The sequence below is a fragment of the Pyxicephalus adspersus genome, chromosome 3 (assembly GCF_032062135.1).
Source record: "Pyxicephalus adspersus chromosome 3, UCB_Pads_2.0, whole genome shotgun sequence".
NCBI classification, from domain to species: Eukaryota; Metazoa; Chordata; class Amphibia; order Anura; family Pyxicephalidae; genus Pyxicephalus; species Pyxicephalus adspersus.
The window spans coordinates 76,879,029-76,892,617 of NC_092860.1; the positions used below are offsets into that span (position 1 = coordinate 76,879,029).

General features: G+C 35.7%; 1 protein-coding gene across 1 annotated transcript in view; it reads left to right on the forward strand.

Annotated features, from left to right (window-relative positions):
- The window catches only part of CFAP299 (cilia and flagella associated protein 299), a 207,557-nt gene that overhangs the window by 55,513 nt on the left and 138,455 nt on the right, over positions 1 to 13,589 (forward strand). Inside the window, exon 3 of the mRNA XM_072407097.1 lies at positions 8,868 to 8,958. Within this exon, the coding sequence (XP_072263198.1) occupies positions 8,868 to 8,958 (91 nt within the window). The remainder of the gene's footprint in view (positions 1 to 8,867; positions 8,959 to 13,589) is intronic.

Below are 13,589 nucleotides of genomic sequence, written 5' to 3' on the forward strand. Positions count from 1 at the left end.
TAGTTAGCCAACTCTACTGACCATAACAGCATACCAAAAGCATCAGAAAAAGAACAACCCCTTTTTTGTATTTACAGCGTAGAACACAACCACACTTTGCATCTTAATAAGGAGCTGGTGTGGCTCCCTTGTATATGTGAAAAAGTATCCAACTAGAACATCTGTTTTTACTCAATTGGTAAAAACAGGTTTTAAGTAGGTTTACTTTGCTAGCTTATAGGTTTGAGTACCAGAAATGTTTGCTATGGTTCATTTGTTTTAAATTGCTCCACCTGCATCTTTCTTTTTGGTAGTTCATAAATGGATTGCACACCACCGTTTTTCCCATTGGTCTGTTTGGAAACAAGTCTGCATATTTTTAGGGGACAACTATCTAAACATGTTTAGCTAATTTACTTGTTTCTGTTAATTTAGAAATTTGTATTGTTTTTTGTTTTTTTTTGTCAAAGCTTCAAATCTTTTTTTTCTCTCCAGACAGTTAGTTGGCATTGATCAATTTGCTCAATACTGCCCCCCCCCCCCCTGTTTTCAGCTACAGTTCTCACAGTTCTAACCTATGTTCTATCAACTGTCTCCAAGTTTGTTTGTTTTTGGTCTCTTGCATGCATTTTTTGCCACTCTGTTCATTACTTGTTCCCTTCTCAGGCCCACTATATCACAGCTTTTTACACAGTTTAAAAGCTGTGGCAAGGTCAAAGCAAAATATTACGCTACATACACGGGTCAGATGAGTCCCTCCAATTATCGCTTCATTGCTAGTATCGGACAAGAATCTGATGTGATCACAGCGGCCATCCGACGTGGTTCATGGATCTGTCCTGGTGGATCCATGAACGGCGAACAACTGTAATACAAGTGAAGGGACAAGTGAAGCTGCACGCTCATTCTCCCCCCTCGCCTCTCCATGGAGCAAAACGGCGCTGTGTGTACAGTGCTCATTCATGCATCTTTCAGTCCTTTCTTTTTGGAAAGCATTGTGAAAAATCCATTTTAACAACAAAAGTCTTACGTGTGTACATAGCTTTAGTCTGCAGCAACATTTAACTCTCCCTATCTGCTTGCTACTCAAGCATTATTACAGTCTGACATAAAAAAAGTTATTTCCTGAGTAAGCTGGGTACACTTCTGGTACATGCAAGATCCAAGGAAAGAAAAAAACAGTTTACCATTTGAAAAACATATATGTAAAAAAGATACTGTTCCTAGAAGTAATTGTGGTGTAGCAAATCTATTGGAGCATAGAGAAAATGTTGACTTTAGAGAAGTAATTGTGGTGTAGTAAGTCTATTGGAGCATATAGAAAATGATGACTTTAGTTCTACTTTAACTAAGGCCACCTACCTTAACACTGGAGGAAAAACAGTGGTTTACATGACTATACATGTACCACCCAGTGAAAGGAGTAATGTGAGCCAATCACTGCAAAAATCCTACAGCAATGATGATTTTGCACATATCAGAGATTACTAATCAAATACACACAATATGAATTAGTAAAGATAGTAAAGTATTTGCCATTAGTTACATGTATGTGCCTTTCACTCTATACAGCATAAGGCATAATTAGTCTGAGCAACATAACAACTGTTCACAAGTCCTACCATTCACAGAAAGGAGTTGGTTCAATGGCTAACTTTTGTTTATCTAAATAAAACTAACTGTATTGAAATTATGTGCATGAAAGGGTACCGTGCAACTGTGATCGACAAGTGGAACTAAACTTCGCGCGGAGGAAGTCAGGTGCCACCATTTCTGTCCGTCTTCTTTCTTCCTCCAGCTAAGTCACCTGATCTCACATTGGGCGAGATTGGGGGATAAAGCCTTCTGTAAATGGGAAAAATAGAGTGCCGATCTCACTGCACATGCATAAGTTTATTTTTCCATTTATATTAAAGAATTATCTACCCTTTCATGTAAAGTAAAAATGTTGGTGATAGGTCTGGTTTAAATCCAGGGGTATGCCTAGGACAGCCATTGCGTTTTGTGGAATGCTGGGCATCACAAAATCAGGAAGTGTGTATTTTGCAACTTCTTCCGAAGGAAATTGTGGGGAGGACAATGAGGATGGAGGCAGCACAATTTTCTATCATGCACCAAAATCAGGAACAAATGGAACATAAACATGAGGATCGTAGTATGGCTTTACATTTTTTTTTTTGGCAACAAGAATTTTTAAATTGTTAACTTTAATGCTGGTCTGTATAATCTTATACAATGCGTTCTTATACATTGAATAGCCCACTTATTTACACTTTAATCCATAAGAAAGGTATTTATAGCATGGCTTGACACGAAACAATGTAACTGATCCATTAGAATTGACTGCTGTCTAAAAAAGTACGACTCTACCCAGTACGTGTCCAGTACAATACACTGGGAAGATGCTTAGAAGTAGATGATGCCTCCGGCATTCTCGCAAAGTTTCCTCTAACTTCTGATGGGTCCACGAACTTTAGGCAAACCGATTTCGCAAACCCATCAGAAGTTCCAGGAAATCAATACAGCCCTGGGACGTTTCATGCAGCCCTGGGAATCCTCCTGTGTGCGATCCCCGGGCACTAGAGGTTAGTTAACCTCTAGTGCCCGGGCATCGCAGTGAATTTCCAGGGCTGCATTCGATCATGCAGCCCTGAGAATCCTGTGTGCGATCCCTGGCACTGGAGCTTAAATGGGGACAAGTCTCCCCATTCAAAACCTCTAGTGCTCTCTGATTGGCTGAGGAAAGGAAAATCCTGATGACGCTTGAGTGTCATTCATTGATCAGCACAGCCCGCAAGTTTTTTAAAAAATTTTTAGTTAAAATTTTCTTTTGGCGATTTTACACCTGCCCTTCTCGCTTACAATTTTAAAAACTTGCTCGCTCATCCCTACTTAGTAGGTAAGATGAGTAGGTACTATGTACTTATCTTCTTTCACTTCTGTGTACAATTAGCAAAGTACACTGTTTATCTGGACTTTATCTGTATCTCCTGCATTGCTAGTTATTGTTGGTACTGTGTATTGTTTATAATACAGTGCCACGTAAGATGGTATTAAAGGGATTATTAATTCAATAATATTAAATCAATATTTATAAAGGAAGTCTAAATCAAGGAGGCTGGCTCTTTTTGTGGCTTTGGAAGTTTGATTGCTACAGGTGATTGCAGCAAGTTAGAATAACTCAGTGTTTGACGGTAACTGATGTCCAAAAAAAAAATACAAAACAAAAATATTTTGTTCTCTTTCTCCTCCAAAATTCCAAGCAGTGCATTTCCTATACATCCCATACAGGGACACCTGGCAAGTATGATGCAGCCTGTATCATATTAAGTGTGTCTATGCAGGCATTCTCTTTTACAGGAAGGCCACTTTCACACATCTGGACCACTTTTCCTGTAAAAACTGTAATTTTAAAAAATACTTTTGCATTACAAATGGGTTAATTGCAAGGATTATTGAGGAATTTTCATTTAAACATAGTCCCCATCCAGTTTATGTTGATTGTGTCATCCTGATGTTTTCCAGTTACATTAGATCTATTTTTTGTGTTTGGTTTGGCAAAAAGTGTCCCTGATTCCACAATAACCATTATGAGGATTCTGTTTTGTTACTATCTGGAAAAATCAACATTCTTATTAACACTCTTTAAGCTGTTATTCTTGGAACCTAGAGTTTGCATTAATCCAGATAAAACAAGATTTATTGCCTTGGGTTAATAATACATCAATACTTTGACCTTGCAGTTACTTTTATGGGCATTTTTTCTATTCGTGGAAGCTTTTATGTTGATATATAACCATAGTTCCCTTTATTTTTCAGTTTATTTTCTTAGTATTATTTATTTTTAAATATTGTAGCTTTTGGAAAGGTTCCAGTTGAGCAGAAGAGCTCATTTTATCATATGTGTAAATTCCAATGCTATTATTAGTGCATGGATTATGAACTTCTAACCTCAGCCACAACCAGGGAAGTGAATCCAAAATCATAAATGTTGAGTTGAGTAGCATATGTTAGTCAAGTGCGTTTAAAATATATGTAGGTGTTTTAGGTGTTCGTGTTTCAAATGAATTTCTTTTGATAATGACTAATGAGTAATCATTTAGAGGTGTCAGGTATATGAAGTATTAAATTATTCCAATAACTACATCAAGAAAAGGGGGTTAAATAGGTAGAGGAACAATTAAATTTCCATAAGTATGCATCCCTATTTACTGATACAAAAGAACAAACTCTAAAATTACCTATAAACATCCATTAAAAATACACCATCAACAGTACTTTTAATGTTTTTATTTTTTTTATGTTTTGTATCTATTTTTGTTTGATGTTTAAAGGATAATTTGGAAATTATTGATTTGCAATTTAATATTTTTCCCTGAAGCGTGTTGTTCTGTAAGTGAACAAAAACAGGCCAACAAAAGCATTTTATTGGTGTGGTTTTCTAGTTTGTTTTTTTACTTCCAATAAAGACATTTTAACTAAAAAAATTGCTGATGCACATTGCAAGTCCTTCAAGAAACTTTATTAATTTGGGTAATGAGGTACAAACAGGAGTTGCAGAGGTCTTGGGACCAGGCCCTAGATGTAAAGTTAGGAAGGGGAAGACTCTGATGAGGCAAAGTTTAAATTTAAGGAGGGTTCTTTATGTGATGAGTTGGAATCTAAAGGAGCTTGTCCTAAATGGTAGGAGCCTTGTAAAAAAATTAGCACGGGGGCCTAAAAAATGAAGCGCTATTTACATCACTTTACTAATACTGTGGTTGGATCAACTTCTCCCCATGTGTTCCATGTCAGGCATTGTGCCTCCACTGTCCCCAGCTATAGGTTATGGATGGGGCAATTTGTAATTCATTGTTCATGTCAAATGTTTGTGTCATAGGTCTGATATGACCAATTTTTCTCCCGAAGAAGCAAACATTATGGTCTGCGAAACGTGTTCAGCCTGTTTTAGGACATTTGTGGGAAATTTAGATTACCAAATGATTGATGTTTTATATTATGCCCTATTGTCTTGTGTAGATGTTTTTTCTTTTCTGTTTTGTATATGGATTGAATTAAAGATTTTGATTATTTTGTTTTTTGTGTTGCTTGGTTGTCCGTAAGTTATTTGTATACTCTTAAGTATTTTTGAAAAGGTTTCTTTTCTTTTTCTTCTTCAATCCAATATTTTAGCAAGATGTAAGTGCTGTCTGATTATTTAAACTTGCCCCTGACCAGAGACTGAATAAGGTATACAGTATAGGGGTGTTTATTGTTAAGTCATAGCAATAAACCTACTAGAAGTTATATAAACTTAGTGTAAAATATAGTATTCTAGAGTCTCAAAGTCCTAACCATGAGTTTTTCTGTGTTTTTACATTTGGCTCCTCTTTGTAACCTACCATTCTTCACATCATGGGTCCCAGCAGTGAAATTCCTATTTATAAGGCAAATGGAGAAGGGACAGAAACATGTAGATAGTGGCTAACTCCATGTCAGATGTTTTTCATATTAGTGCCAATGTTTAGTCAGGTGTGTACCTTCCAGTGAGAGCTAAATTTATTGATAAATATGACAAAGATTCAGCTGCAGTGTTTTAGCAGCCTTCAATGTAGGAAATGGATAATAAGAGGCTCATTTATAACAGGGAGCAGATATCGCTAAGTACTTTCTGCTTTCCAGAGTACTACTGCATTCCGGAATAGATGCCAAAATACTTTTATCATCATGTTTTAGAGATTTCTCCTAGTCTTTTGCAGCAGAATGAAGTTTGTGATTGGAAGAGAGCTAGTCATTTGAATTTGACAGGCTTTTTTTAACAGCTCCCTATTGTTTATTATTGCTATTCAGTAGCCATTTTATTTAAAAAAAAGGTAGTATGGTGATACCCCAGCTTTTCAATAGACCCCTAGATACCTAGCCAACGGGGCGTTTAACCCGACCTTGGTTCGGGGTAAAAACACTTGCAGAAAGTGTTTACCCCGAACTTTCCTCAGGTGGTTAAAAAAGAAACAGCCGTCTCTTACCTGGTGCCGCTGTGATCATTCCGTGTTCTGTTGCTCCATCCGAGTTCTCCAGCGTCGTTCTCCAGCGTCGATCTCCGTCTCCAGCGTCGGGTGTCTGCCTTCTCTGTCGGTGTTCTTCCTTCGGTGTTCGGATGTACATCGGCGCATGATGACGCCGTGGGCATGTGTGCCCATCAGCGGGAAATTTAAATTCAAACTCTCATTTTGTATTGGATTGAATACAAACTCCTGTATCCAATCCAATACAAGATAATATAAAAAAAATACAAAGTATATAACTGGGAAATTCAAATTCACATTTTGTATTGGATTGGATACAAACTCCCGTATCCAATCAAATACAAAATAATACAAAGGAAACACAAATAAATACACAATCAAAGTTTTAACCACCTGGGCGGTTAGCTAGCAGAGTTAGTACTCTGTTTTAAAACTGTTTTTACCATACTAGGGAGGTGTTTTAGAAAAATATATTACTATACGGTATACCAAAATATTGCATTTTCAGTATTTTTTATTTATTTATGTATTCTTGTTTAGGCTGATTTTTGTGTTTTTTATTTAATTTTATTAAATTAATTATTTAATTAATTTAATTTAATTAATTTATTATTATTAAGTAAAGTTTTTTTTTTTTTTTTTTTTTTTTACGTGATTGTGTGTTTCAAACTTTTTTTATATTCATGATATCTACTAGACCCTTGTTCGGACATATTTCTGTAAGTTACAGGTCTACAATGTTCACATTGATTTGCTTTGCTACCTAGAATTAAGATCCACATAAGAATACATTTTACAGCTATATTTACTCAGTGCAACTTAAAACACCCAAATGAAAGATATCATAGCAACAACAACAACAAAAAATTTGCTGACATTGATAAAAGTGATTTGCCATGAATTCATGCAACTGTTTTAAAGTTGCCAAAGGCCTCTTGATAGCCTCTCTGGAAAGTTTTTTCTTTGCACTTCAGTCCATTTAGGAAGTACAACCAGATCCAGGGGTGAATCCTAGTTAGTACTATTACATTACATTAATCTTGTCTTAGGGGTTAATGAAGTCTTTGCGAGCCAATTTAAAAAAAGTGGATCACACTGATTAGCTGAAAAGCTGAGCCTTTGTCTATGATGGAACATGTATTTACTACTTATTTAGGAGCATGTGCTTTTCTATACACATGGTGGTTCTGCTGCTGCCCCCAGGTTCCTTCCTCTACAGCATATCTGCAATAATTATGTTACCTAAACTACTGATTCTGGGCTGTCCAACAATCCCAGTGTTCCTAGCATAGCTTCTCCTCCTCTACCCTTCTCCTAACAAAAATGTAACCACTAGTTTTACAAAGGCCCCCCTAAGGCCTTCTGGTTCTGCTATGACACCTATCCCGACTAGTGTTGCTCGTCAACTAAACATTCAGTTTGCTTCTAAAAGAACCAAAAAGTCTTGATACTGAAGCTAACTTTGCTAGCTCATTGTTGAGGTTATGGTGGGGAGAGATCCCGAGAAACCGCCCCAATACCCGCAAAAAAAGGAATGCTCTTGCTTACACATTACAACTGGCCATAACATTGAGTTCATTGTTAAAGTACAAAACATGCAATGTTCCAATTGGCTCATGTTTGTAAAACAGAAACACAGCCATGTTCAGGCTTTACTAGTTATCACACATCAAACTTTAGGGCTCTTTTAGGTTCTCTATTTTGCACTCTTTAACTAACAACAGCTCTGATGAGAAGTTAACCTGTGTTATGTTTCATATAGTTTTGTTGCATCGGGCCACAGAATACCATATTGTACTTTGTCCCTGTTCAACAGCAGTGCTTGTTTTTGCCTGAACACGTTTTACTAGTTAGTTCCAAGAGACTAGGGGAGGATGGTCCTTGGCAAAATGGAGCAGAAACAAACATCATTGAGTTGTGTGACAGCAGGAAACTCTACGTACTACAGAAACACTCTTTTACCTTATTATTTAGAGACTTCAATTAGGTTTTTTTGTATAACCCTTTAATAGCAGAAGTACAATGCACAGGTGGTCCTACTTATTCTAAATTGTGTGTTTATGGGTAGTGCAGTTCTTACATGGTTCCAGTGTGTTATTAAACCATTCTGTCCAAACAAAATCATTTCTTCAATTGTGTGAAAATAAACCTTCTGTCTTGGGAGCCCTTCGATTTTGTGATGACCTAGAAAATGAATGTTAACTCCAGGCAACATTTGTCTTTTTATGTTTGTTTTTTAATTAGTTTTGGATAGTGTGGAGAACAGTTAAAGTTTCTTTTAACAATTTTTTTGACCCTTTCCCATTCATGCATTTGTAAATAGCGCCAACCAAGTCATGTGTAAAGGACATTGGTTTACTGTGCATACCTCATTCATTTCTATGAATGGGATCATGGCAGACACAGCGATCTAACACCATCCCATCTATAGAAATTGAAAGGAGTAGTGGTACCCAAATACAGTGGATGACTTGTCTGCTTAGTGTTGCACTATTTTCTTTAAATAAGGCAATACAATAAAATCACTGGACCAGGCTGGCTACCTACAGCAGTAACACTTTATTATTTCTGGATATGCTGTGAAGGCAACATCACTAAAAATAAAAGTGTACTTCAATTATATTTTAAACTAATGGACCTACATATTTTTATCACTGAAATAAACCCAGCACAGATTTGCTTTAAAATAGTTCCAGTTTACTTGGGGTATAGAATTACAGAAATTGCACAAAAAAGAAACCCTTCCTTAGTTTTTAGTTATTTGGGTTATGGTACTGTTCTTGTTCTAAGTTGTGGAAGTATTTGACTGTGTGTCCTTTTAGCTATGCATCATATGAAAAACACAGACATAAATTAAATTATAATTGTTTTCCTATTTTTCAGGATATTGTCAAGTGCAGGAAAAGAAATAAAGGATCATTTTCTGAAGGCATTAGCCTTAAGGGAAGAAGCAAACCGTAATGGGAAAATGACTGTGAGTACTGCACTTTGGTTTGTCAACATCCTGCTTGACACTGGAAAACAGTGCTGAAGGTTATACTAATGTATATCCTTTGTAGATATTTATGTCACACCATGCTAAATTTTAGTGGATTAGCTGATTTTGCAAGAAAAATGTGATATACAGTATGTTTTCATATTTCCAATAAAAAAAAATTGCTTTGCAACATTCACACAAAAACTGCTATTAACGCTATTACAAACATTTTTTTTATCTTTGTTAAAGAGTATTTTCGTTACTTAACCTGTCTTTAGATGATAAAAGTTATGTTTCACTAGAGATGAGTAGGCATACCTAATGAAGTGTTGGGCAAATGTTCTGGTTTGGCTCTGCAAGTGTACTAGCATAACAATTGTACTACATGCAAGTGTTATTTTTGAATAAATTCTTTGCTGTACCCACTTACCATGACTGTGGATGTCACTAGAAAGACAATATTGTTAGATCCTGGTCTGTGTTGGATTCTTTCCCAAATCAATTCTCCTTTGTTGTATGTCTCAGGAACTGTTTTCAGATGAAAACTGGTTGTGTTTATATATGTACCTGAAAGAGCTTTAAGCATAAGTAATTACTTGTTTTGTCTTGGTATCAGCTAGTTGAACTGAGCCAAAATGGCTGAATGGAAGTGGAAAAACACCAACTTCTTACCTTTGCTCAATATATCTGTATACATCTACTACCCATAACAGGTAGTCTGACAAGTTCTAACTTAACTTTAACTTAATTTGCTGCATACGTCTTCCAGGTATTAGTTACGCTAAGTTAAAGGTATACAAGCCAAATCAAGGTATAGAAGCCAGAAAAATCAATGCGGTCAGGAAACTTGAACTTTCAAACTTAGCAACAGCAGCCAACAAATGTTCTCATAACAGGCCCCTTTTAACTGATCTGACTATGGTAAATTCATTTCTATAGGCTGGCATGTAATGCTGCTAATTTTACCAATTCCTTGCTCATCCAACCACTAAATATGTGCCATTTTAGCCAGTCCTTGGGTGTGTGTTGACTACAAAAGAGAATATAAAGCAATTTAAAACCGGGCAAGAGTTCTGCCTGCATCTGGCTTGATGAAACAGTAAAAAACCAAAGATGTTATCTTTTTTCATTGAAATGCCCTACTTCCAACCATGGCCACCATTCAGAACAGTGGATGCCTATAGATATTGTTGTGGAGTGCCTGGCTGAGGTTTCTAAGAGCTTAAAAAAATCCACAGAGCAAAAAAAACCCTCGGGGTATATTTAAGGAGTAATTACAGAGGGCATTACGGAGGGCACAAGGAGAGTTAGCCATGGTCCTACTTTACCATTCATTTGCTGTTTAGCCTCCTGTAGTGTTAGAGACACTAGAGCCCCATTTTAAATTCTGTACCAGGACCCCATGGACTATAGTTACCTTTTAGCCTAACTTTCTTATTTCCTATTAGAGTAAACTTTATATTCGGATCCTGAATGACTTATACAGTAGCATTCATTAATGAAAAGCTTTGATGTTCATTTATGCTGATTCAGTCAGACACCCATCATGCTGGTTCCCTGTGATATGAAACACTCTGATCAGAGCAGACAGCTCCCATGGAAGTTAAATCTGTGCAGCTATTCTACCTTGACATAGAGTTTTAAGTATTGGCTATGACATTAAGAGCTCTTTTGAGTACCACGGGAGGGAAGCACGTCTGATAGCAGCAAAGCGTGTTCTTGGCTACTGATAGATGTTAAATGGTATGTCTAATGAAAAAGCATTCATTGAAAGCTCAGCAGCAAGTCTGACATAACGTTATGAGAAAGTGATAGGTATGTCTTACAGGTCCATTCATCCATACTTCATGGAGAGAGCACTAAACCAATATTTGTATAATTGCACATACGTTCCACGTTTATTTTTGAGAAACGCATATCTGATCTATTGCATAAGTTAATAATTTGGCTTTCCTCTAATGTGGCATTGGAATTACGCAAGTTGTAAATGGTCAGACTCAGTCGAGCTTCTTTGATTCTCGGAATATCTCTCAGAGGCATTTTATCGCATCAAATTGGTCTTTCCTGCTCAAACACATTTAAAAATAGTTAAGTGATTCAGTGATAACAGAGAGTCTGTCAGGTTGCAGATACAGCTTATTAATTATAGTTCATGATTTTTTTTTATATAAATACATTTCTATAGTTGGTTCTGTAGTGTACTTTATTGAATGCATTGATATAATACAACACTTCTGAGAGTAGACTATGAAATTTTCTTTCATTTTGTTCCCTATTAAGCATGAGGTGCATCTGCAGAGTCTTAACAGCTATAAATTTTACAGCAGGGATACATTTTCACAAACTTATATGATGCTAAGAACAGAAGGGTCTGTTGCTGATTGGAATGTTTCAGACTATACTTTTATAGTACAGTTCCAGACTATACTTTTATTAAAACAGTGTAGGTAAAACAGCAGAAGAAAAAAATCTAATTAGAAGAAGCACAATTTTTTTTTCTAAAGTTTTCTCAAAGTGAACCCTGATGTCAATTCTTAGGGTGTAATCAATAAGATGTTTAGGTAACTCAATGCTTAGTGGTTGGGCCATTATGACATTTTGTTCAGAATATATCTTGGTAATTACACAATATCTCTTTAACATCACTTGAAATCATCACAAACATACCTATACTTCTATATGTTAAACTATCAAACAATACACATCTTTCTCATGTCTTTTTGATACACCCATAGTGTAAATATCCTCAATAAATATATTCTGCACAACTCAAACAGAACAATTTTAGCTATAATCGGTATAACACCGTTTATAAAATAGTCTTTATCAACCTTTTCAATATAAGTGAAACCTTGAAATAACTTTCATTAGGGAGAGGAACAGACTGACCATTGCTCTAGGTGCCCCAAGAAACCTCTGGAGGAACCCTAGGGTTCCATACTACCCTGGTTGAAAAACACTGGTCTAAAGTACGCAATGCCTCACAATTTTTATAATATCACCAAACAGCAACACATTCTAATTCTCTGATCTTCAAAACAATGTTTCACCTTGACCTATGAATAATCTTTCACTTTGTAGGAATACATAAATAAATAAAGCTTTTACACAGAAGCAGTTTAGTCTAAACTCCATGTAATAGGTCAATTTCCTGCCATGGTTTTATGATCTATAATTATACAATATAAACTATAGAAACATACTTTAAAATATAATCATGCACACAACAAAAAAGACTTATTCTAGTTATATGATGATTTTGCAATTCCATTCCAATATTTTTGTTGGAGGACATTTTTATGAGGCATACATAAAGGAAAAGAAAAGCTTGACACTTACAAATGTTGCATTTAGGAATACCTTATAAATACTCAAAGTGAATTTTGAATGAAATCTCTCTAATGTTTAGTTTGTTTCACTTAACAAACTGTTTTGATTTCACGGCAGTTAAATTTCTCTGGCTCCCTCAAATTTAACAATAATTAAGATTATGATATCATGAAACTATCTGAAGGGAAATGTGGAAAAGTTGCAATCAAGATTTATAGTATACAATCTGGAAAATATCAATAAATATAACTCATCAACAAATATAACTCTTTCCAAATGAAAATAAAGAAAGATGAATTGGAGAAAAGTTTTTATACCAGATGGTTGTTACTGAGTGGCACAAAAGAAAAAAAAAATAATTTAATAAAGTAGCACCTTGTATTCCAGGAAACATAACGTAATGTAAGGTACATACCTAAAAGCTCTAAGCTAATTATGGGAACTTAGATGTATAAATATCCATTTTGTTTAAAAAATATTTTCAACTTCTATGTTTGACAATATAAAAGGAGCTGCAAGCTTTCATTTGATTAAGCACCACAATTATCCTAGACTTGCAGTGCAATTTGTAATTTGAAAGTCATTTCCAAAAAATGACTTCATATATGTATACACAATCATAAGAAAAAGAAAGTACATCCTCTTTCAATTCAATAATTTACATGTAAGGACATAATAGAAAATCATCTCGCCTTTAGCAGGTTCTAAGTTTTTGTTTAAATCTAGAGAACACGCAACAAATTCCAGTATCATTATTTACCAAAAATAAAGCCAACTTGGAGAAGGCATGTGTGAAAAACTAAGTACACCCACCATCAGCATTACCATTATCATCAATAACCTCAAGTAATAGATTTAATTCTCTCACATCTGGGCCTGATTTTTTTAAAGCTTTCCAAGGCTGGAGAAGATCTCAGTGAAGCTTGGTGATCCAGGAAAAAGTCATTTGGTATTTGTTAAAAAAAAAAAAAAAAAAAAAGGGTTTTTATCATGGAACAGATCCATTTCAGGTTTGCTTTATCACCCAGGTTCACTGATGAAAGTGTATCTTCTCCAGCCTCTCAAGCCCATTGTTGTGGAGGCCCACTGTCCTTTACAACATTGCTTAAATTCATTGAGGCTTGTGGTTGTTTGTTTAGGCATGGCTCTTATAAAGCACTGTCATATTACTTTGAATCAAGTTCAGGTTTTACCTTTGACTGGACCATTTTAGTACCTTTTTATTTTTTTCCAATTATTCTGTTGCAGCTTCACTGGTGTGCTTGGGATCATTGTCCTGTTGCAGAACCCAATTTTGG